Consider the following 26,554-nt stretch of genomic DNA (forward strand, 5'->3'; position numbering starts at 1 on the left):
ATACAAAAATTATATTTATGCAATTAATTAGGCTACAATTGAGAAATGTGCTGATATAACTGTGTGTAGCCGATTCAGTGAACGTAAACTAGGTGTCGCACCCGATGTGTGAAGGCAGTATATGTGAATGTCTTCATAAATATCTGGAGGGATTTCAGAAATGCCATACTTTTTCTCAAGAAATGTGGGGAAATGGCTCTTTAAAGCTGCCCTGCAACATTATTTTGAGTGTAAATAATTTCACTTCAAAGATTATTTGTACGGTCTTGAGTTCAACAGGAAAATGCTTTTAAAAATCGGCCCATGCAAGCTAAAGTTATTCAACAGTCTAATTGCCTCTAGTTCGTAAAAGTAGCTCTAGTTCACTAACATATAGTTTATTTTATTCACCCTGCATGGACTTCGTGCCTGCAGCAGGTATTAATTAATTAAATAAATAAATAAAATAATAAATAAAACGAGCAGTCGGGGAGATAGTAGCATGGTACATCTATTGAAAGAGTGGTCAGCCGAGCCCCCTGCCTCATGTCACAGCTTTGGTTATTTTAACCTTTATGTTTATTGACGAAAAGGCTGAGAAATTTCATCTTATCACATTTTTACAGTTGTTTGTAGAGTATGAGGAATATATTTGCCAACTATGCATCCAAAGGACTTTGAGTAAAGAAGGTTACATCGCAAGTAACGCACAACAGCTGACTAGTAAAAAGAAGAGAGAAAGAAATAAAGAAAAAGAAAACTAGGCATATAGAAAGTCATCTTTATGCATGAGATAACTTGACCATCAATGTGAACACTGCAGGTTACAAAAGAAAAGGCGAAATCACAAATGGTGAGCACAAAATAATACAAAAGCAGGCACCTACATTGAATGGCTGTAGCAAAATTATACACACATAGATATAAAATGTCTGCACTGTACTATGAAAAGTTTCATGGTGAGATGTTGATACAATGTTGTTAGAAGGACCATTTCAGCCTGATATGGCAAAAGGCAATGCAAATAAACACTTGCATAGTGATGACTATGTCCATTAAACTGACATTATTATGAAGGTCACATGACATGTGCATAAGAGATTGAAATGGCAGCAAGTGTGATGTGCTGCAGTAAATGCACTTACGAAATAGACAAAGAAAGTCGATACGGCGACATACCGTAAAATTTCGAGCAATCGCAGGCCCTATAGAGAAAAATAGTCCAAGAAAATTTGAATGGGAAGGTTTTGCTCGGTTGCGGACCGAAATTCAAGGGGTGTCGGCCCCAAATCCAGCAGGCAGAGAGCTAGGCTTATACCGTCTCCCAGCGATAGCAGGCTTGTCTGGCTGGCTTGTTCGCTTTCTTCAGCATCGATAAAATCAAATGTATTGTCCATGCTCTTGGGACAAAGGAACGACAACACAGTAGTGCAAACAATCACAAGGGCATTTATTGCACCTTTCATAGATCAATGCCTGCTAGCCAAGTTGCTATCCACAAAACATGCCGATGGGTGCGCGACAAATCTAGGAAGTCCGATTCACTGCGACCGGATAACAAGCGAACTTACAATTGCTACCGAGGAGAAGCACTTTTGACGGTGCTCGATGTTTCTGCGCAGGCGCGAGTAAGAGTGGGCGTGAGAGAGAAAATCTGGAGGCTTTTGCTCCTTGAATATATGACTCAGCCTAGGCACTACGGAGGAGGTTTCTTAGAGCACGTTGTATTCGTTTGTCCCCTAGACATGCCGGCATTGCGAAGTGTGGTCGAGTTGGTTTATACGCTCCGTCGCTGGCTGCCTGCGCGGTGAGGCAGCGGGCGCAGACGCCACTTGGTGATCGCTGTGTCTGAAGGGACAATGTTCTGACTGGTGTTGTATAAGCCACGGGTTGCATTTTTTGTCGCAATGATAGATCGGATTTTTTACAAGTACTGCTCCAGGAGGGCACATGTAACCGGCAAACAGAGGCCTCAGGATACAGGCGGCCGCTGAAGTCACTGCGCCGAACTGGCCACAGCATCACCATCGCCCCGGGTGGCTCGATCATAGTCCAGGGCAGCAGCGCAGATGATGTGCAGGTGACAGTGAACCAGGGGTGACTCCAATCACGCTGCGTACACTCAACACACTCGGCAAACACTAAAGTAGTGCAAGGGGGAGGAATTCTGCAACGTGGTGCGATGTTCAATTCGGCTAGCAAAAGATTGGGCAGCTACTCAGATGCTAAGTTCACGTGAACGAAGTTCGCTTCCTTGAGTAGAACCAGTAATTTCTATTCGTGCGAGGCTAACTAGAATGAGGGAAGCAAAGTGCAACACCTCAACGCCACGGTCCACCAGGTTGTGTCCCTCCATGTGCGAGAGGCAGCTTCGTAAAGCCTTAGGCCTAAAGCGTCGCTACCCTGACAACAACTGGCATCCAAAAAACAACACCCAAAATGGGTGCAAAACAGGCAGCCGCGAGGAGACGTCAGCTCTGTTAGGTGGTCTTACCCCGCTCGGTGCACACAGCATCCGAGTTGACGGCGCCCACCGTACCAGACGGTGTCGGAGCGCCCGGTGGCAGGCCGCAATACCAGTCAGCCCGTACCGGCACCCGTGGCCCGCGGCTACCTATCTCCCAGAGCCGCGACTTCATTCAGAGATAGAAGAAGCTATTTACGCAAAAAATTCGGACCACCCACGAGGCTTCCGTACTCACTCACTTCAGTCTTGCCAATGCTCCGCGGGCGCTAAGCTTCGCTCTCCCAGGATGTAGACCACGTGGCTCTCGTACCGGCAAATGTCATTAATAAAAAACACTTGCGAACTTAGCGTGTTGACAAGTTCAAACACACTACAGCTACTGTCGCCTCGCTCAAGAAAGCACACCGCCAACGCTAGCAATCAAAATGCACGCTATCCCTACGCTTCGGTTCAAACGTCTCGAACAAAGCAAAACTGTTAAAACTATCGTCCGATGCCTCAAGAGGCCCCACGTTGGGCGCCAGATGTGGGATTCTCATCTGTGCTCTTAGGACAAAGGAACAACACAGTAGTGCAAACAATCACAAGGGCATTTATTGCACCTTTCATAGATCAATGCCTGCTAGCCGAGTTGCTATCCACAAAACGTGCTGATGGGCGCGCGACAGATCTAGGAAGTCCGACTCACCGTGACCGGATAACGAGCAAATATGTTCGCCCCATGCTGGATCCCAACGCCTGGTCATTCGCGCGTACGGTCACGCGAGCGGTGGCGCGTTCCAAGGCGGCCACGCGAGACGGTCTCGCAGAAGCATGGATCGGCGCATGTGCAGGACGTCCGCGCCACTGCCGAACCCGAACCAAAGAGGAAGCGCCTTCTCCTTTCTGCACCCAAGTAACCCTGCCATGAGGTGGCGTTAGCAGCGCAACACTCACGCATCTCTCGTACTGTGCTTCAACCACACCGACCGCCGCAAACACCAGGCCACACGGCGAAGCCGGATCACAGGAGATGGGAGCTATGCGGGAAAACAATGCATCGTAGGACGCGTGAGAGTCGCGCATCCCCACAAAGTGCGACGTAATTGTGAACACGTTGGGCTGACCAACATAGGCGTTTTGTTACAAGCTGCATGCGGTCATGTCCCAAGGTCATGTCCCGATTCGACGGCACAGCAAGCTTCTAGTCATTGGCGGCTGTCAACGGAGCCGACACTGCGGACGTGGCATTGCTAAAACACATCTACTCTGCTCGCATAGTCATGTTTATGTTAGAATCTTGTTTAAAATGAGAGAGATGTGTAAACACGTTTTTTTTTTTTTACTTCATTTGAAAAGTCATTCCGAGCATCCATGGCAGTTCTGGGCGGAGCTACGCGTCACTTGCTCATTCGTACCACATGTCCCGAATCATCATATGCGGAAAGTCGGACTCCGACGCATCATATGACAAATCGCATGCAAAATCGCACCATGTGTCTCGCACTTAATTCACATGTGACACTTTGCACGTTTGACCAAAACGGCGACTGACGAGGGCTATGGCTATGCAGATACCTGGTCATGGTGAACTGTCACCTCGACAAAAGTTTGGCTAAACAGTAAATTTTTTCTCATTAAATTACATCATTTTGCATAATTTAATATCCAATTTTGTAAAAAAGAATACCAGAAAAAACTGTAGCCAAGCGGTCCGATGAAAATGCATGAAGCGGTGAGGGGGGGGGGGGGGGGTGCGCTTACTCGGTAGTTGGCGGCAATTTTTACACCGCCTAGTCATGGAGAAGACGTCGAAGAAGTTGCAGTTTCATAGCTGAAAAATGTACTAAGCCAGCTGCCTAATTCAGCACCAGGCCCTCATGGCATTACTACGGAAATAATGAAAACATTAAGATATTGCTGCAAGCATTATTTATTTATTTATTTATTTATTTATTTATTTATTTATTGAACATACCTTACAGGCCCCTTGACAGGGCATTGAGTAAGGGGGGTAATAATAAGTGCAAAGTAACTTGTAAGTGTACAAACATACGGCTCAAATTTGCAATTTAACACAAAGGAAAGGAGAGGAATCGATGATAATGTGGTATGACGGCAAACATAAGGTTGGGCGGGAAAAAGGATAACAGGAAAAAACAAGAAATATTGGCTGGCATTATACATAAGGCAAAACTGCACACAAGAACTATAAAGTATACCAATCACAATGACAACAGTAAAAAGAAAGGAAATTACAACCAAATATAGACTGCCAAATATGCGGATTCTAGGCGCAGGAGCAGTTGGCAGAATTTAAAAGACGCACAATGGTAGGGCATGATAAAAATGCAGGAACTAATTGCATGCACATTAAAATATAAAAACTGCAGCTGGGCACAAAGTAGGAAAAAAAAAAACATGCAGTGGTACAAGAAATGACAGATGTCTTTGGTCTTAAAGCTGTCAAAATAACAAATAAATAAATACATGGGTAGTATACAGAACATGGCACCGGAAGTAAAACAAAATTGGAAAAACTAGTGGCAAGTTTTTATTGTGAAAAGAAAGAGTGCAGAAGTTGACGGAAACTATCGTGGTCTGCTTCGGATGCGATGTTGTCTGGAAGACTACTCCACAAACGTATGGCGCGAGGAAGAGCAGATGAGTTGAAGGCGTGAGTTGACCCATATAATTGTGTGAAACTTAAGTGATTATGCAATCGACGTGATGTAATGGAAGGAGCATTAAGGTGAAGTGGGAATGGTCTGTTGCTGTATGCATATTTGTGAAAAAGACATAAAAGGGCAATGTCGCGACAAGTGCTAAGGGGTTCAAGTGAAAGATTGAGCTTAATTTGCGTTATGCTGTTATGGTTGTCATAATTGCCTGAAATAAAACAGGCGGCTCTATTCTGAACCAATCAAGCATGTTAATTAAATAATTGGGGTAGTGGGACCAAATAGATGCGGCGAAATCAAGCTGTGCACGAAGGAAGGTCTGATAGGGTTAAGATACTTACCATGATAAACCATTCTGTTAAATATTTATGGATTTCTCCGGAATGGAGACTTGCAAAAGTAATCCCATTATTAAAAAAGCAAGGTGCCTGTTATGTATAAGATAACATTAGGCCAATATCTCTCACATCTATCCTAGTAAAACTCATGAAAATAATCTTACATGGCCATATAGATAATTGGCTGATAGAGAACATGATCTTGAGCCCATGCCAAATTGGCTTCAGACGTAGGTGCTCGATTTGGTGTGCCCATGTCGACCTAGATGGTTGTATTCAATTAGCTCGATGTTAGAAAAAATATGCAGCCTTAGTCACTTTGGATATCACTAAGGCAGAATGACAGTGTAGAAAATGTAAGCCTAATAAACGCGCTTCAGAATGCAGGTCTACCAAATTATTTTGTTGCATGGGTTTATGAATATTTAAATGGCTGGGAATTTTACTGCTCTCAATGCAGATTGTCTTCATTAACGTATCAACAGTAAAGAGGCCTACCACAAGGATCAGTCATATCGCCATTGCTGTTTAATGCTTTACTGAGTACTGTACCTTTGTAACAGGATGTGCATGTGTACTTATATGCTGACGACATAGCATTTTTTGCTGTATCGGTAGACTTCCATGCTTTTTTTATTTATTTTTATTTATCAATACTGTAAGCCTTGAGAGGCTCATACAGGAGTGGACACACCAAGAGTACAGGCGTAGCGCTTTGTTATACAGGGCGTTTGCAGCAAATTCAAACAAAAAAGCAATGGGTACAATCGACGCGCCATGTCAGCTATAAGTAAATGCAAGGAAACAAAAACAACCTATACAGTGCATACGCCATGTAAAGTGTAAGAAGCAGTTAATACAGGAAAAAATGCATTTGGGTGTGCCGTGTAATGTACAAACAGTATCAAGTGTAATGTATATTATCATACCATCCTATGGACAAACGTGCACAAGAACCAAGCGCAGATAAGTACGAAAGAACGTATGGACACCGGCGTGTGAAAGAAGTTGGAGCATGGCAATACGTCATTGATAATTTTTCAGGAATGCTTAGCCAAGACAACCACAATGCGGTCATCATTCCGATAATGACTTGAAGTGCAATTTGAGTGTCGACACGAATGAATGCACAGATTGTGAGCAAACGATGTCACTTGGCAGGGAATTCCACAGATGTATTGTTGAAGGAAAAAATGAGTATTTTAGTGTGCTGCAACACGAAAAGAATGGTCTGATACATTTATCATGGTTAGTTCGACTGGAGTGACGTCTGGCGGGCACCAAGTAGTCGGATTTTGTTAAGTTTATCAGGTCATGGTAAAGAAGGTAAAGGAACTTCAAACAGGCCAACCTCCTCTGACCAGCAAGTGTCGGTATGCCTGCTTGTGTGTGAAGCGCAGTTACACTGTCGTACCTTGAATACTTTGTGTATATGAATCGGAGCGCCCTGCTTTGGATCTTTGCTAATGGCAAGTTTAAATACTTTTGATACGGGTTCCATACTATGCTGCCGTATTCTAATATCGGCCTAACCAGAGTTTTATAAGCAGTTAATTTCACTGAGGGGGGGGGGGGGGCTGTCGCTAGCTTTCTTCGTAAAAATCCGAGTTGTTTGAACGCGCGTGCACAAACATTATTGATATGTATGTCCCATTTCAGCGATCTGGTTATTGTGACACCTAGATATTTGACTGAGTCTACTCGTTCCAACGAAGTATTACTTAGTTTATATGTGAAATTTAAGGGCTCTTTTGTTACGTGTTACCGTCATACACCTGGTTTTCTGTGTGTTAATTTGCATGCCCCATTTTTCACACCAGGCAACAATGTTTCGTAGAGACTTATTAAGTTTTGTCTGTTCATCGGCTGTTTTAACAGTTGTGTATATGACGCAGTCGTCCGCAAAAAGCGTTATTGTAACCCCTGGTTCCATATATGTATACAAGTCGTTAATATATAAAAGAAACAGAGTTGGCCCCAGAACCGATCCTTGTGCCACACTAGAAAGAACATCAAGATAGTATGATTCAGTATTTTTTACGAAAAAAAACTGGGACCGATTCGAGAGGTAGGCTTCGATCCATGAAACAGTCTTGGGGTTAATACCAATTGATTTGAGTTTGAAGATTAGTAAACTGTGTGGAACGCGGTCGAATGCCTTCGAAAAATTGACAAAAATTACGTCAGCTTGCAATCTTGAATCGATTGTTACAGCAAAGTCGTGTATAATTTCTAAAAGTTGAGTTACAGTTGAAAGCCCTTGCCTGAAGCCGTGTTGTCTGAAGTATAATAGGTTATTTTCTTCCAGACAAGTTACAATAGCTTTATTTATTATATGTTCCATTAGTTTGCAACATGTGGTGGTTAGGGATATTGGCCTGTATGTGTCAAGAAGCTGCTTTTTCCCACCTTCATGAATTGGCACGACCTTTGCGCGCAACCAGTCCGCGGGAAGCACTGCTGTTTCAAGTGATGCACTGAAAATTTTATACAGGAAGGGGGATAACTGACCCGCGTATCGCATGAGGAAAGTGCTTGATAAATTATCAGGGCCAGGCGATTTTTTAACATCTATCTGTAGCAGCAAATTCAAAATGCCGGACTCTGTTATCAGGGTTTCAGGCATTGCAGAGTGACCAAACTCTACAGTCCTATACAAGCCGCCTAGAATTGTGGCTTGATGGCATTAACCTCTCTCTTAATATCAGAAAAAGTGCCATCCTAATTTTCCCTCAAAGCGTTCCTGTGCAAATGTCGATTCTTTTATCGACAAGGAAGTAACCCGCAGGTGAATTCACTTAAAGGGAAGCTGAAAGCTTTTCCAGAAAAAATGAGTGAAGAGCAGTATGCCGTGGTTTTCAACCCTCTGAATTCGAATATTGCATCGAAATTGAGCGAAAGAAAGCGCAAACATATTTTATTTCGACGAAAAGTGCAACAGCAGACACGCCCAGCTCGGCCGCCTTGTTTCCGCCTGTGATTGGTCGGGCGCCTTGTGACGTCAACAATGGTGTTCGTCCGGACCGACTGCTCCCACTACACACGAAGCACCGTGCAAAGTAGTTTGGTGGTGTTTTGCTGAGACGGTCATGGAAATTCTTGAGAGCTTACGTTTCTCTGAGGAGTTCGGCGTTAAGTCCAGACTCTACGAGAGCGATTTTGCTCGCGACGGTGACGGGCGACGGCTTTGAGCGACAAAACGAGCCGTCGCTTGAACAAGTCGTTCGGTGTTGTCGCTCGATCACTCGTTTCTAGAAATCTGGAACTCGTCGCCCGGAAATGCTATGAGCAACTAGCCAATTGTGCGAAGCCGAAACTGGATGTACATAACTCAAATACTACTGTTTGTCGCACGGAACGAGCAAACTATGGAATTTTACACGTGAAACAATAAGAACCTAGCGCAAGACCTTCAGAAATATTTTATCCTCCTTCTTCGGTAAAATACGTCAACTTAAATTGATAAAGCGTGCGTCACGCTAGTTTCGGCGCGTATATTGCTGCCCTCATACCGTGAAGTCGTCGCTCAAAGCCGTTGCTCGCGTGGAGTTCGGCTTGCAGACGACGAGTGAACGCGACAGCCATCGCCTCGCTTGTAGCGCTGTCGCTGTCGCCTGCAAGATCACTTGTAAGGGGTTTATACTTGTACATACTACACGTACGTATATACTTGTACATACTACATGTACGAGCAGATTGCGAAGAGCCGGCCTCCCCAAGAAGCAAAAAATGCTGGTGCAAGCACTGCTTTCCATGCGAACGAAGGCGAAGTGTTAGCATCTCCTTGTGTTGGAAATGTTCTTTGGCGAGTATGTTTTTTGCTAAGCTGCATTCAGCGTTCCAGTGAGTACGTTTCCAGGCAAACAACTGTAGTGTTATGTTCCTGCATGCCTCCTCGTAGAGCGTAAGCGGTGATGCGATCTTCAGCATTTGTGCGCTGCCCCAAAGCTGTCGGCAATCTACACAGACAGTTTAAACGCGGGAAAAGTTTACCGGCTGTTGTAGCACGTGTAGTATAGAACCTTCATCAGCGCACCATCCGCACGCTACTCGTAACCGGAGAATTCCGTCGGCTACGTGAGATGGTCGGTTTCTTATGTGTGCGAGAGAAGGGGGAGCGCAGCGTCTTGGTGTGAGCAGGCTTTCCAACACATGCAAACTTTACGCTTGCACTGCGTTATGGTAGCTGCATGCAGGCTGTTTCACAACACACGTGCGAATAGAAAATTCGCGGCGCTTGGCGATGAAACCTGCGTCAAGGGTGGGCGATAAACATGCACCTTCCGTTCAGCGTGCTAACTATTTTTTTTAAGGAGAACCCAAAGCACGCATTATTGATAAACTCCGGTAGTAATCGTCACGGAAGTGGTTAGAGCACAACACTGTTGTTCTTGAGCGCTTGAAGTTGTTTCGTTTCACAGCAGCCTCCCACTTAGCTGAAAGCTTCTGGTCTTGCAGGAACTAGCGGAACATCGGAACATCGTCGCGGCCGCTGGTGTTTGTGCAAGCGTAGGCTGCACAGAACGCCGGCATGATCGGCCTACAAGTTCAATTGATGCTGCGCACGTCAACTACCACTCCTATATACACACAAATAAAGGAATGTAGGGTCGAGCGAAGCAGATTAGGACAGCACGCACGCAGAAATAAGCCCGGTCAGGCACGGTCGCGGAGACTGCAAAGGAGCGGAACACCAGTGTTGACGTCACTAAGCCGCGGTTTCCGGTCTCCGCTCGCATCGTCAGCGTCAGCAGCAGCGCGCGGCGCTCGACGGGGGGGCGGAGCTACAGTGCAATTTTAACCGACGATTGCATCGCTCCTAAGTGAGAAATCCCCCCAAAATTTTACTTTCATGGTTTATAAGGTTCCCGCATCCGTATATGAGCGTCTTATTGAATTCGACGGACTCTTCAGCTTCCCTTTAAACACTTATGTGTAATGTGCTCCGAAAAGCTTAATTGGAGGCTGTGTATGTAGTACTTTAAAGGGAGCACGGGCAGTAGGAATGCTGCATAGACTTAGCAGCAGTCGATCAAGGTCAGCATGCCCTCATAATGATCTGTTGCATGTATGTTCGCCCTATAATAGAGTTCAGCTGCGTTTTGTTTTCTGGCAGACCTGCATGCAAAATTCGGCGTCTGATTCTATTAGAACAAGAGGCATTACGTTTATGTCTTGGGCTTCCTAAATTTGTTGCTAATGACGTCTTATATCAACAAGCACAGCTGTCTTCTCTTCTCAAGTGGTTTCATAACCTAACTGTTCAAACTTTTCTAAAGCTATGTGCATCACCACAGAGGAGACCACTATATGTTTTCATTAATGAATTGGCCTCATATTTTGGCTATTAATGGTATTGCTCACATTGCCCTCCAGTTGTTTTCGTACAAAAACTATTGGACCCATTAAATGTTCACCTATGTGAGGTGGTCCTACTAAATTCCTATGTTCCAGTCGCTAAAATTGAATTTGATGATATTTTTCCAAACAATGCTAAACATTTGCCTTATCAATATCTGAATATTTATTTATTTATTAATGTACCCTAAAGGCACGAGGGCATTACATAGGGGGGGAGTAGTGTACACACCTTCAATCGATTCACCAATCGAGTACAAAAATGATATACAGGTAGAACTGAACATCAACTACTATAAAGACAAATCTTGCAAACTAAACAGGAAAGAATAACAGAACAAGCTAACAAGGATGAACATTCATATCCTAAAATATTAGTCAAGTGGACGAATTTGTGCATGTTATACAGTGTTTTTAACAAGACAATATAAGCGCATAACAAATCTGAGACAATTACATTCAGACACCAAGATGAAGCTTTAATTTGCAAGTGAATTAGTGATGGTTTGTTATACAGACAACATCTTCTGATAGTTGATTCCAATGATTAACAGTGAGGACTAAAGGTGAATATAAATACAGGTTTGTTCTGGCGAAAAAAGGTTCCAACTTGAATTCATGGTCTAGTCGAGCGAATATTTGGAGGGCAGGTTTGGTAAGTACATATAGATGGGAACCGTTGTGATACATTGTCTGAAAGAGATATCAAAGCGAGAGTAGTCTGCGTGATTGCAGAGAAGGCAAGTTTAGAGACATTTTTATTTTGATAATTCTAGGTGTCCGAGATTAATTCTTTGTTATGAAACGGGGACTTTTGTTCTGAAGAGATTTGAGTACTATGAGGTATGCCTGGTGAGGGCTCCAGATTTGTGAAGCATAATCAAGTTTAAGGCAGGCTAGTGTATGGTGAGCTAAAAGTTTAGTAGCAGAGTGGGTGCAGTGCAAGTGAGACCTAATGAATCCGAGTGTTTTAAAAGCGCTGCTAGGTATAGTGTCAGTATGTAAGTTCCATGATAAATCAGACGCAAAATGAACACCGAAGTATTTAATGTTGGATGCATGTTCAACTGGTTTGTTATTTGGTGTGTAGTGTTGCATTATTGGACTAAATTTTGTAGTGAAAGAAACAGTTTTTGTTTTGTTCATGTTGACTTCCATTTGCCAGTCCTTGCACCATTTATCTAACCTGTTTAGGTCGTTCTGCAAGTTATTAGCATCTTTGTTGGTGACCTTTCTATATACCACGCAGTCATCTGTGAATAACCTTACGGTAGAAGTAATAAAATTAGCGATATCATTAATGTAAATTAGAAATAAAATCGGTCCAAGCACAGATCTCTGCGGCACTCCTGATTTCACGTTTGCTAATGGGGAATTATTCTCGTTAACTACAACGGTTTGATAGCGGTTAGGAACTCAGTTACCTGATTGATGACATGAGTGTTTAAGACTGGTAAGCTTTTTTATGAGCCGAGCGTGAGGGACCTTGTCAAAAGCTTTTCTAAAATCCACAAAAACGGCGTCAATCTTGCACATAACATGTACAGCAATGTGAATGTCAGTAATGGACTCAAACAACTGCATTTTGCAAGATTGACTGTGCAGGAAACTATGCTGGTTAGAAAAAAAATTTATTTTCCTCCAAGTACTTCATGACTGCAGATTAAATGGTGTGCTCACGCAGTTTGCTGCCAATACTAGTGAGCGAGATTGGCCTGTAGTTAGTTAGGTTAGAGTGGTCACCCAATTTAAATATAGAGATTACGTGGGCTACCTTCTAGTCGTCAGGTGCACAGCTTGTGTCAAGAGATTGTTGAAACACAGCACTTCACATGTGACTTACTTGTGGCTTTGCTTTCTTAAGTAGCTTAGGGCATATGTCGTCAGGCCCAGGTGCAGAATTCGCAAGAAGGCAATCAATGGCTGTTGCGATGCTTTCGGGAGTGATATTGTTACGGAAAGATAAAAGAAGAGCGAGAAAGCAGAAGATCGCGAGACGCTGGCTGCTGTGTGTTGTTGCTAGTCAGCCATCTTAACCCCATTGACTGTATTGACAGACTGTATTGTAAATACAGTCTGTCTATACATCCAACATCCCTTAACATATTAGTGGGAGGTGCGGGGTACCACAGCTGGAAACGGAGCTCTGCAGTGGACATTGCGTCACCTTCCTCGCCATGACTGACGGTGAGCACACAGAATCAACATTGTTGCTGCCTCCAAGGTCACCATCGCCAGCTGCATCACTGTCCCCTTTGGTTGTGGTTGTGCAACCCAAGGATCCCGGAACTTTCAGCGGGACTGATGGCACGGACGCTGAAGAGTGGGTGGCTATGTATGAACCCGTGAGTGGAATCAACATATGGGACCCTACGCTTATGCTAGCTAACCTGTTGTTCTACCTAAGAGACACGGCAAAGCTGTGGTTCGAAAATTATGAAGAGGAGCTGACCAGCTGGGACCAATGAAAAGAGAAGTTAACAGAGTTGTTTGGCAAACCAGCCAGCCATAAAATTGCCACAAAGCAGGAATTTGCCTTCCGTGCCCAATCCCCCATGGAGTCCTATGTTTCGTACATCCAGGACGTGCTGGTGCTTAGTCGTAAAGCCGATCACAACATGACAGCAACTGAGAATGTAGAGCATGTGCTCAAGGGAATTGCTGATGACTCCTTTAATTTGCTCATGTGAAAAAGCTGTCCTACAGTTGATGCTATCATCAAAGAGTGCCAACAATTCGAGCAGGCCAAAGGCCAACGCGTCCTGCAACCATTCGCCAGACTTTCCAATACTGCCGCAACGTTGACATGTGAAGGTCAGCCCGCACAGCAGCATGCGTCGTCATTAGAGGACATGGCGCGAATCGTTCAACGTGAACTGGACGTGATGGTGCCCGCAGCTTTCTGTTGGCGTAGCCCTGATGCTACCCCTTTCTCAGTCCCCCTCATGCAAGCCATCGTTCACCAGAAACTTGAAAACATTGGCCTACATTGTCTGTGCTGTCTCCAACCCCAGAGCCAACGAACGCCCTTCTACAATTTTTGCTCCACCCCGACACTTCTCTCCGCGTTATCGCAACCCGACTGAGGGGAGAACTGCGGACGACCAGCCGATATGTTTCACCTGTCACTGCATTGGTCATGTCACCCGATACTGTCGCAATTCGTGGCCGTCAACACCTCGCACGCCGACAAACCTGAGCCATTTTAATGGAAATACCCGCAATGTTTCACCCACCGCCGATTCTAACAGCGCCGACAACTCTGCTAGGAACATGTGGTACAGCCGCTCACCATTGCCGCGTGGACACTAGTCTCGTTCACCACAAACACGGCACCCATCTTCCCGTTCGCTGCAGCCACGTTGCCTTTCGTCCCCTGTGGCTTTTGGCCACACCCTTTCGGAAAACTAAGAATTGCAGCCCTCGGAGGTGGGGCTGCATTGCCTAGTACTGCAGCCAGCAAATCCCCTGTCTGTGCACACAAAGAGAAGTGTAGTTGACGTTAAAATAGATGGCGTACCTGTCCAAGCACTCATCGACACTGGAGCCCACATACATCTGTGACGAGTGCTAGCCTGCGTAGACGTTTAAAGAAGGTCCTCACCCCAGCAGCTGCCTGAGTGCTTCGTGTAGTCGACGGTGGTGTGCTGGTTGTTCTTGAAACGTGTACTGTGCGGTTAAGTATAGCCGGCCACCCTAATTCTGTTCTCTTTGCTGTGATCAACAACTGCCCTCACGACGTTATCCTTGGATTGGACTTTTTATCCACTCATTCTGCTCTCATCGACTGCGTGACTGGCATTCTTTAGTTGGAACTGCCTCAAGTCGCTGATGCTCCGAGCACCACTCCACCACGCTTGTGTTCGCTTCAAGATATGCGTCTGTCACCTGAGGCAGTCACTTATGTCGCATTAATCGCACAGCCACAGATTTCTGACGGTGAATATGTCCTTCACCCTATCATCGACATGCTTTTTAACCGGAACGTTGCTCTTCTGCATACGCTGGTGACGATTACTAATAACAGCATCGTTCTTCCGCTTCTGAATTTCAGCCTGTGCCCTCAAGTGCTTCCAGCTGGCATGTTCTTAGCCAGTGTTTCTAATAGTTCCGCATTTGACATTGAAAGTCTGAATACCGAGAGTGGTTTCTTAGTGCCAGTTGTAGCTCACAGCCCTGGTTCACTAACGGATGACTTGGTGAAGATGATTGCACCTGACCTCACCTCTGCACAGGCCACGGACATAGTCTCCTCCTCGAATCATGCTGTGGCATCTTTGATTTCGGCGACAGGCCTTTAGGCCAAACATCTGTTGTTCACCACCGTATCAACACTGGAGATATGAATCCTATTCATCGGCGCCCGTATCATGTTTCGCATGCTGAACGTAGAGTCATCAAATCAGAGGTGGACAGAATTCTCCACAAAGGGGTCATCGAACCATCAGCCAGCCCTTGGGCTTCGCCTGTCATCCTTGTGAAAAAAAAGATGTTACTTGGCGTTTCTGCGCCGATTATCGCCATTTAAACAAGATCACCAGAAAAGATATCTACCCATTACCACGCATCGATGACACCTTGGACTGCTTGCATGGAGCTAAATACTTCTCGTCCATTGATCTTCGATACAGCTGCTGGCAGATATTAGTTGATGAAATGTACTGCAAGAAGACGGCTATCATCACACCTGATGGTTTATATCAGTTCAGAATCATGCCCTTTGGCCTATGCAATGATCCTGCGACATTTGAATGTGTGATGGACGCTTATCTGTGAGGCTTTAAATGGACCACCTGTCTTTGTTATTTTGACATTATTATTTTTTCTCCCACGTTCGGCAGCCACCTTACCTGGCTCGCTGCCATTCTTGCGATCTTCTGAAAAGCCAGCCTCCAACTAAACTCCATGAAATGGTCCTTATGGAAGGATAAAAGAAGAGAGAGGAAGAAGAAGATCGTGAGATGCTGGCTGCTGCATGTTGTTGCTAGTCAGCCATCTTAACCCCATTAACTCTGCTTGTATATACATTGTAAATACAGTCTGTCTGTACACCCAATATCCCCATAACATATATAAATCTTGCATATGAGAAGTTAAAGAATTAACAAGTAGAGTAGATGATATTGGGATTTCATCAATAAAGACAGAGCTAATGAAATTGCCAAATTCTATACTAGATAAATAATATACTAAATACTAAATAGTATTTTGGAAGACCACCTTGCACACCTAGATACAGAGACTGTTATACCGGATACAAAGACTGGCTTCCATCTGTGAAGAAAAGGAAGGTGTGGGCATTGTATCACCACATCTAAATTGGTCTTTTTCCATTCGGTTACCTGACTTCATGCTTATCTTTCAGGTGGAATTATTGGCAATTGTCTTGGCTTTATGCAATATACCATTATCTCTGTCATCAGCTGTAATCATAACTGATTGTCTATCTGTCTGTGCTTCGCTAACCACATCCTAATTGTCAGATTCATTAAAAATTTTCTATTCTCTCCTTCCAAGACACTTATGTCTCGTTCATCTATGTGGGTACCAGGCCACAAAGGTCTATATCCTTGAACAAATGTGCAGACGCACTCGCAGTAGCATCCCACGATGGTCCTATAATCCCCATTTTACCTACCTCAGCTTTCATCACTGTGGCGTGATTAGTAAAATATACTACGGCAAATAACTTTGCGCAGTCATTGTTGTCAGCATCTGATTTCCCGCATCTCTATTCTCCTTGGGACAACAAATGGTGCTTCTCTCGAAAAATTCAAGTAATGATTACAAGACTACGGTGCCAAGTCCCCCCATTAAACTTTCACCTCCACAAGTATGGTCTGGCTATATCACCTTTGTGCTCTTTATGCAATGAGAGCGAATCTCTGCAATACTTCTTTTTGACATGCCGCCATTTCATTATTCAACAGAAAATATTTTTAGAAGAACGTTTCCTGTAATTCTTTCCTTTGTGGCTGCTGTACGGGATTACAGTCACAGGAATGTTTGTGAAGCCCTCTGCATCTTTATGCGTGAGACAAAAAGAATCGCATGCTATAATTCTTAATACTTATTAAGCTCGCATAATTCTTTTTTACGTAATACTTAGATAATTGATTATTCGTATCTGTAACAGTAGACACTTTAAATGCCATTTACAAGGTACTTATTTCATTTTGCCTTAATTTATTTAAAAAATTGATAACAGTTTTTTCATTGCCCGATTCATGGCCGATCCCCCAGAGTGGGTTGCCCCATTTCACTAGGGAACAAGAACACGAATTTCATGTCACCCAAAAGCGGAGGGGGGGGGGGCGCACTTGCACGGGTGGGGGCACTTGCTCGGAATTTTAGTGGTTGGAGCAAGATATCATTTTTGATTTGACTTGCACTTGAATGCCTGCTATAATCATGGGTAATGAAGTGTGCTGCTTGATTCTGAACTGATTCCAACATGTCAGTTAAGTACTCTTGCTACCCATACAGGGTAAGCACATTTTTGTTCTCATTTAACAAAAGTGAGATCTGTTGAAGGAAAGCATGTGTTGCATGTAAAACATTTTTTTGTATGTTTGAAAAGGAAGAATGGTGTTTTTAATAGCATTACAGTATGAGTGGGCTAGGCAATATACGTACGTTTTAGTAATCTGGTAGCAGTCATACACCTCTTTTGTATGTTGTGAATATTCAACATCAGCTGCGATTTGAAATACTTTCTTTTGCATTAAAAGCATTAATATGTTTAAATTAGTATTTATGGTTGTTCCTCATGTCAAGTAGCCATATGTTAATTGTGGAAGAAAGACAGTGTTATAATGTAAGGACTTTAATGCTGAGGTAGAAATATGGTGGTACTGTAAGGATGGACACCTAGTAGCTTAAATGCATCTGCTACATCAGCTGATTCATCACCAAGCATGACTTTTGGAGCATAAACAATTTTTTTTTTCAGTCAATAGAGTATCTCTTGTTTTTGTAATGTGTACAGAAAAGCTGCTCTTGCCAGTCTAGTCTAGTCTAGGAATTTCAGCAGGTCATCTTGATTTACTTTTTCACTTTTTTCCCTGTGATCAAAAAAGTGGTTTCATCAGCATAGCATATAATGAATACCAGTGGATGTTGTGAAATGCTTTGCAAATTATTTATGTATGCATAAGACAGTAACAACTCCAAGTACGCTTCCTTGCGGTACGCCAGAATGTCCAAAGTGAGATTGCTTGGGCCACACACTTTGCTTTCATCTGCTGGTCTGTGCAGCCACCACGAACAGTGCTCAAAACTTGCCCATTGAAGGGTGGGCTTGTGCTGCTTTCTCCAGTTGTGTTGCAAGTGTCACGACTTCTCAAACAGGATCACGAAAAGAAAAATCTTGCCAAGTGCCTGTTGATTGTGCTTTCAGTTTGATGCCCGTAACAGCACCCGTTCGGAGGTGATGAGCGACGCTATACAAATAATCAACTGCGTGGACATGGTGAGTATTTTACCACATTTTTCTTAGCAAAGCAATCGCACAGTACTTTTCTTCCCTTGTTCTCCTTAACAGTTTTCAAGGTGTGTATTGGCAGAAACAGTTTAATTCTTCGAGTTATATTTTAGTTCAAAGGTTTTGCTGGAAGACATGATAAAAAATTATAAAGGAATACATACATCTTCTCATCCTTCCATTATCACAAGTGTGTGAGAAGGTGCTGTGCCAAGTGGCATCTTCCTGTTGCGCTGTGTGCAGTCCTCTCTGTGCTTGTGCAAGCATGAGCTCTCAAGCTTAGCCATTTGCATTGCTGCTGTTTGTTGAACGCGCCAAACATTGTCAAGATTCTAGGCTCACTACTTGTTTTACTGCTTATTGAGAAGTTAATGTGAAACATTGTCAAGATTCTAGGCTCACTACTTGTTTTACTGCTTATTGAGAAGTTAATGTGCCATATGTCTCAGTGTTGCAAAATTTTTTTTAATGTGTCATCAAAGCGAGAAAAAAGGCTGTTAAATTTACACAAAACTGCTGCAATATCACTAAAATTGTTGCTAAAACGTTAAAGTAAATTTTAGGAAACATAGGTGTTTCAAAACACTATTATATAAGCTAGAATAAAGGAAACCAAGGGGCCCCGAGTTTTATTAGTCTTATTATAAGAAACCAACAAACAATGACACTGAGAACAGCATAGACGAAATTATCTGCAGTTCGAATTAAAGAAATGATCAATAAATGTAAATGAAAGTGGATGAAAAAACAACTATGTGGTGAAAAAATGTGTGGTCGTGTCTGGCTTGCCTATGGGAGGTAAAGGATTAACACAGCGATGACAACTGCGTGACCTTCATGCAGGTCAAATGTTATGCTTCTGCCCCTTGACTTACCTAAAAGCTCCACGCCGTGTTGATTTGTTGAATAGCCATGAGATTCACATGAGTGAGCCCAACCGCTCTAATATCTATGCCTTTCTACAGTCTGTCTGTCTTATTATTCACCCGCTGCATCTATATCTCACCGTAACATTCAGTGCAATGGTTTTGGCAAATTTATTGACTGCAATTAACTCTAGCAAATGTCCGCCTATCAAACGTGTTTAGTAAAAGTGCTTGCAGAACCCAGAGCATTGGGACCCATCCGAGTTGATTTCCTAAAGAATTAAAAAAGCAAAGGTGCAATTTTTAAGCACAAGCTGAACACTGTGAAGCATTGTTTGAAGCAAAATGATGTGAAGGCAATTATTGCTTCATCATGGTCACAGAGCCAACAGTAGGTACAGCCAATTTTGGCTGGTTACCTGTAGCTTTTGAGTAATCCCAGGCAACACACAGACACTATAAGGATGTTTGATGGATGTCCTTGTAAGGATTTTGAGGAGATCGTAGGGATTTTCCTAAAATGCCTCGCACTAATCCACAAAACCTCCCATGTGAAACCCCAAAAGATGTCCCACAGAGGTCTTGACCGGGTGTTTTTCAGATATTATCTGGATGCAGGATGCAAGTTATATCCCAGGCTCGGGATGTAAAAGTGGATATCCCAGACGACACACAGACATACTAAGGATGTTCAGTGGTTGTCCTGGATGTTGCGAAGATCCCAGGGATGTTCCTAAAATGTCATACGCTAATCCAGGAATCCTCCCTTGTGAAAAACCAAAGGATGTCCCACGGAAGTCCCGTCGGGGTTTTTTTCAGATGTTATTTGGATGTGGGATGGAGGTTATATCCCAGGCTCTGGACGTAAAATGGATGTTATTAGTCATGCTCATTCTAGGCGCATAATGGCCTTTGCATGCAAATAAGTGGAGCAACTTTGTAAAACTTGCACAGCTTTATTGCAACTTGTGATCAGGCTGCCTAAGTGAATGAATTTTGCAAACAGTCATCGGGCCCCTAAGAGAAAGGATGAAACATATTGAAAAGACATTTAAGAAGCAAAACCAAAGTACATTAAACAGGCACTGTTGGAAATTCGTATCGAACAACAAAAGCTTTGAACTTGTAGCTTTGAACATGAAATGTAGGCAAGCGTGTCTATGAACACTCTTATGATGTACAAAACAATCTCTTAAGTACAAAAAATAACATCTTTTCTTCAGCCAAACAAAATTCTAAAAAGTTATCTGTGACAGCTAGCACAATTGTAGTAGTTGTGCTGGATTACTGAAAGCGGTGGACATTGCTTGTGCTCAAAATCTAAATGCATAATTGACTAATGAAGAAAAATTCACTATTTACATTTTTAATTAATTAAATCACAGCATGGTGTTCCAATTTCCGAATTAAAGCCAGTGAGGTAACAAGGCGTGTCCATGTGGAATGAATATTCAGGTTGACTCCAGAATACATCGGCCTCCTGTTACTTCTATGCTCCAGTGTACAAAACATCATTTACTTAAGAAAATGAAACAGTGCATTTTACCTTAAGCTTCACGATGCATATCTCAAAACCAGTGCCATCCTCACTATTTGCTCCTAGTAGATATGCCTTGCAGACTTGACAGCTGCAATTTCAAAATTGCAATATGTGCCATAATCTAATCAGTTTAAGATCAGTAATCAGTTATGCATTTCAATTTATTGGGCAAGTCCACTGCTCCAAGCAACTTAGATCAAGGACTACACACTATCTGCCATGGGCAATATTTGAAAATTCTATTCTGGAACAAAAAAAAGAAGAAATGAATACCCTGTGTAGTTATTTAATTAAGAAGCAAGATACTTAAGGAGACTAATCATGAAACCTGTGAGTGTGCATATGCACTACCAGTTTTTCACGAAACGGCAATGGTAGCTCAATTTCAGACATCTTGCAATCCAGCAATTAAGAGAAAATTCAGCCTCTATTTGACCATGTTAGATAGAACTGAAAATTACGTATGATATAATCAATGCAAATTTGGGAGGTCTAGGTTGCTTGCTGATTTTCAAAGTTGCAATCAGCAATGCATCAAAGAAAAGAATAGCACTCTATGACCAAAAAAGGCCTTCGAAAGGCATTATGGATGGATGGATGGAATAACTTTAATGAAAGGTCCTGCGAGCTATGGGGCACAAGGTCCCATAGAGCGGGCTACTCCCACGTTGGGACCGGGAGTTGTAACTCCCTGGCCGCATCGTGGGCTCGCTGGACAGCCCAGGGCTGCTCCGATAGAAGTCTAGATAGAAGTGCTTTGTGATCTCGCTGTATGTGGAGGGAGGGTCCTGATTCTTGCTGGGATGGTCACGACCAGAATAGGTGGCGTCGTGGAGGGATAGGTCTCGCGCGCACCTGTGAGCCATCTCATTGAGATTGCGAGGGGCGTTCTCGATCTCTCCGAGGTGTGCCGGGAACCAGCAGATGGTGTGATGCTGCAATGGTGCGGATCTATTGATTATTTGTAGTGCTTGGCTTGCAACTGCTCCTCTCTGAAAGGCTTTGACGGCCGAGCGTGAATCGCTGTAGACGTGGGTGGTGGTCGGGTCTGTGAGCGCGAGTGCGATGGCGACCTGTTCTGCTATCTCGGACTTGTGGTTCTTGACTGTGAGAGCGTTTGTGACTTGACCTTGCTTATTGATCGTGGTGGTAACGAAGGCCTTCCTGGTTGGGTACTGTGCCGCGTCTACGAAACAGGCTAGGATCTCCTTATCACGTATTTCGCGCAGGATGAACGATCCGCGTGCCAGCCTTCTGGGTTGATGGTGCGCGGGGTTCATGTTCCGCGGGAGTGGGCGAACTGTGTAGGAGTTGCGTGTGTCCGTCGGAACGCTTTGATATAGATTCTCCATTACTGTGGTGTCATGACCTAGTTTGGCTGAGGTTTCTCTACCCGGTTTGGTTCCAGAGAGTCTTGTCCATTGAGCCCGTTCTTGAGCTTCGGCGATTTCTTCAAGTGTTTTGTGTACCCCCAGTTGCAGCAGGAGCTCTGTCTCGGTGTTCCTGGGGATTCCCAGTGCTAGTTTGACTAGCTTCCTCAGTTGTACATTGAGTTTGTCCTTTTCAGCTACTGTCACGGCGTTTGAGCCGTTGCTCTCAATGAGCATCCTAAGGACTCTGATTTCGCTGACGTGTGGAATGGTTCCTCCGTCTTTTGGTCTGAGAGTAATGGAGTGTGTGTCTCTGATTTCGTTCTTTGGCTTGGGACCGCTTCTCGATGGTTTGTAGACGAGGAGCTTCAACTTAGCAGGCGAACATCGCAGGCCGGTGGGAGCGAGGTATTTCTTGATCGCGTCGATCGCTTGTTGCAGAGCGCTTTCAATTGATCCCACGCTACCTCCGGGGACCCAGAGCGTTACGTCATCTGCGTATATCGTGTATTTGATGTTCTCTATTTGATCCAGTTTCTTGCCTAGGTTGGCAAGCACAAGGTTAAAAAGCGTCGGAGAGATGACAGAACCTTGTGGGATGCCCTTGCCACCAAGTTTGTATTTCTGGGACTTGATTTCCCCTAGACGGAGGGTGGCCGTTCTGTCGCTCAGGAACGATTTTGTATAAGCGTAGAGTCTCGTGCCGAGGTCGAGGTTGGAGATCGTGTCGAGTATGTAGTCATGTGATAAATTATCGAATGCCTTTTCGAGGTCTAGCCCTAGGATTACTCTCGCGTCTCTCGTGTCTGCTTGCAAGCATGAGATCAGCTTGCTGCTGATCTCATGCTTGAGGAGCTTCATGGTGTCTTGGATGGATAGCCCGAGTCTAAAGCCGATCATTGCTGCGGGGTAGATATCTTTTTCTTCTAGATATTTCGAGAGCCTGTTTAGGACAGTGGGCTCGGCTACCTTGCCGACGCAAGACGTCAGCGAGATAGGTCTGAGGTTATTGATGTTGGGTGCCTTGCCAGGCTTTGGGATGAGCACGATGAGGGCCGTTTTCCAGTCTTCAGGTAGTGCTCCGTTCCTCCAGATTTTGTTGATTTCATCTGTGAGGGTTTCAATTGAGGTTTCATCTAGGTTTCTAAGTGCCTTGTTAGTTAAGCCGTCCGGCCCCGGCGCTGACTTGCTGTTTAGGTTCTGAAGCGCCGTGCGTATCTCTTCGGTTGAGAAGTCCCGATCTAGTTCTGGGTTGGCTTTGCCGCGATATGCTTCGGCGGTCGTGCCTCTAGCATTTTTGGCCAGCGGGAGGTACTTGTTGGCGAGACGGCCAATGAGCTCATTTTCCGTGGTAATTTTGAGTTCCTCATGCATGATCCTGTTCAGCATACGACCCTGGTCCGCTTTGGTTCTGGTTCTGTCTAAAAGATGTTCGAGCAGGTGCTACGTCATCCCGCTGTTGATGAGGCCATCTGCGGCGTCGCGCACCTCTTTCCATTGCTGGTTAGATAGTTGCGTGCAATATTCTGCAATCAGCCGGTTGAGGGAAGAAATTCCTTTCCGCGGCCGTCGATTGTGTCTTTGTTCTTTCCATCTCCTGGTGAGCGATTGTTTGGCTTCAAGCATGTGAGCCAGTCGCCTGTCCATGCTTTGAATGGGGAGATCTGTCTCTATTTCCTTCGTGGCCGCCTTAATGTCGGCCTTTAGTTGCGACGTCCATTGTTCCATTGATTCTTTGCCTGTTCGGCGTTCGCGTCTGAACTCGCGGAACTTGTCCCAGTCGACGTACGTCATTTTTCTGGGTTCTCTGGATGGGGTGTCAATCGTCTCAACAATGTAATGATCGCTGCCCAGATCTTTGAAGAGGTTGTTCCACTGATAGTTTGGAACGTTGCGGACGAAAGTGAGATCTGGCGTTGTGTCACGGTTGACCGAGTTACCCGTTCTTGTGGGGTATTCGGCATTCGTGGTGAGTGTTAGGTCAAGTTCATCGGCGTTGTTTGATAAGTCCTTGCCCTTGGCCCTGCTGGTGACCCCAGGTCGTGTTAGGGGCGTTGAAGTCCCCGGCCACGATCATGGGGTTGTCGCCAGCATGGTTGCGGGCGAGCTGGTGTATTTGCCTAAATTTTTGTGCTCTGTGCTAGGGGCTGCTGTAAACGTTTAGGATGAATATGCTCTTGGCATTCTTGGCTCTAGTTCCGGGAAGACTTCCGTGACAATGAATTCGTAATTGCTGCGGTCGTGATTAATTTTGTGTGTTGTGTGGGCTAGCTTGTTGCTGACCAACGTGGCGGTACCTCTACATTTGTGTTGCGGTGTCGTTGCGGTCACGTCATAGCATTAGAAACTGAATGAATAAAAGTACAGAAGAGCCTACAGCTAAAGTAAACTCCCACCTAGAATGCAATACCTTCAATTACGTCAAAAGCAGGAAGTAACCGGGATTGTAGGAAACCACACTCATAGCTGCGTAGCTGTTCCTTTCTTCTCCAATGCAGCTGTTGCCTCTGATGCACGACGAAACCACCACATTGCACATTTTTATGTTTCTTTGATAGTTGCGGTTGCTTGAAATGATACCTGCCATTCTGTGAGCGTGGTTACAAGTAAAAAATATGGCAAACGAATTTGTGCTAACTTCATTGCAGCAACAAGAACAGCCTTAGTTATAATGGTACTAGACAAAAGTTCAAAGCAAGGCCAATATATCCTGCAAATTACTAGGCATGCAGCTTTGAGTTAGCGGAAAAGTTGTGAGCCTTGTGGGCATTAATTTTGTCTGAACATTGAAGTTATCCAGCTAGAAAATAACACTATCATAAACCACTCGAACTGACATGTCACACATCCTTAGGCATACGTGATTTATGTGAATGCTTGGGCAGCATGTTTACCTACCACAAGTTCAAACGCATCTTATTTTTTTGCACTCGGAAGTACGTGCCAAATAAGGTGAAAAAGTTACACTCAGCTGATCCATGGATTACATGTGAAATTACCCAAGCACAACAAAAAGTAAATAGGCTATGAAAAAGACTAAAAGTGAAGCCCGTGCACACAACTAGCTATAGGCTCAGTGAAGCCATTGTCAATATAAAGTCTAAAGTTAAGGACACCAAAACTAACTACTTCACCAACCTTCACCAACATTCTTCCAAATTTTTTGAAGAGCACACATAAGACATTTTGTAATTGCCTTACCCCTAAGAAGCATGACAGCCCTACAACTTCAAGTGCTGAGAACCGAAACACTGCAAATTCTTTTAACACTTATTTCCAATCAGTATTTAATATTGATGATGGGAGTTTCCATATATGGAGCCCTGTGCCTGTAGACACAACACTCCACTTGAGATCACTTAAGAGCAGCAGTACTAAACCTGAACATTGACACAAAAAAAGCTGTTGGGCCAGGCAATATACGAGGTGTGACACAAAAGAAACGAGACTAAGTGTGTAGCTTGAAAAAAGAGTGGAGTTGGCAACAACTGTTTTGCTGACGTAATCCCACACACCTCCTCTATTCATACCTCCAGTTTCAACGGAACCAATCACTCCAGTTGGGAGTGCTGCGTCATTGAGTGAACACGTGCAACTGCATCCTGCCAGAAAAATGTCTGATGTAAAAACCGAACAGCGAATCAACATCAAGTTTCTTGTGAAACTTAAAAAATCAGCCACGGAAATATTTCAAATAATAACCGAGGCTTATGAAGATGTAACCTCATCTCGTGCACGTGTGTTTGAATGGCATAAGCGGTTTTCAAGGGGAAGGAACAGTGTGGAAGATGATGAACGTGCTGGGTGCCCAAGGTCGGCGATTACAGATCAAAATGTTGACAAAGTTCGTGATGTGATCAGCGGTAACCGAAGATTAAGTGTTCGTGCAGTGGCAGAGTTGGTTCACTTGGATAGGGAAGCTGTTCGACGCATTTTAATGGACGAATTACACATGACAAAGATTTTCGCGAAGGTTGTTCCAAAAGTTCTGTCCGTTGACCAAAAACAGTGCCGTAACGACGTGTGTGTGGACATGTTAGAACGCATTGCAAACGAGCCAAATTTGTTCGAATCTGTTGTAACATGTGATGAGACATGTATTTTTACCTATGACCCAGAAAGTAAGCACCAATCAATGCAGTGGAAGTCTCCAGGATCCCCAAGACCCAAAAAAGCACGCATGTCAAAATCAAAATTCAAGGCAATGTTAATCGTCTTCTTCGACATTAATGGAATTGTAATGATTGAGTGGGTTTCCAGTGGTTAGACTGTTAATCAACACTACTACATTGAAGTACTAAAATGACTTCGTGAAAAAATTAGGAAAAAAAAAAGGTCACAGTTGTTGAGTGATGGATGGCTGTTGCACCAGGACAATGCACCCACTCACACGGCCCTATCTGTCAAGCAGTTTCTGACCAGCAAAAATATTACTGTGATGGGGCATCCTCCTTATTTACCTGATTTGGCTCCATGCGACTTTGTTTTACTTC

The 26,554-nt window shown here is 44.0% G+C and overlaps 2 protein-coding genes across 4 annotated transcripts in view; one reads left to right on the forward strand and one right to left on the reverse strand.

The window, feature by feature from the left end:
* Positions 1 to 26,554, forward strand: part of mmd (disintegrin and metalloproteinase domain-containing protein mind-meld) — a 235,908-nt gene that overhangs the window by 45,967 nt on the left and 163,387 nt on the right. For both annotated transcript variants that reach the window (XM_075679576.1, XM_075679577.1), the window contains exon 12: positions 18,202 to 18,273. In XM_075679576.1, coding sequence (XP_075535691.1) covers positions 18,202 to 18,273 — 72 coding nt within the window. The remainder of the gene's footprint in view (positions 1 to 18,201; positions 18,274 to 26,554) is intronic.
* LOC142571317 (uncharacterized) overlaps positions 20,092 to 26,554 on the reverse strand; it is a 52,814-nt gene continuing 46,351 nt past the window's right edge. For both annotated transcript variants that reach the window (XM_075679579.1, XM_075679578.1), the window contains one exon: positions 20,092 to 20,168. The gene's annotated coding sequence lies outside the window, so the exon portion shown is untranslated. The remainder of the gene's footprint in view (positions 20,169 to 26,554) is intronic.

Source organism: Dermacentor variabilis, chromosome 2 (assembly GCF_050947875.1).
Source record: "Dermacentor variabilis isolate Ectoservices chromosome 2, ASM5094787v1, whole genome shotgun sequence".
NCBI lineage: Eukaryota > Metazoa > Arthropoda > Arachnida > Ixodida > Ixodidae > Dermacentor > Dermacentor variabilis.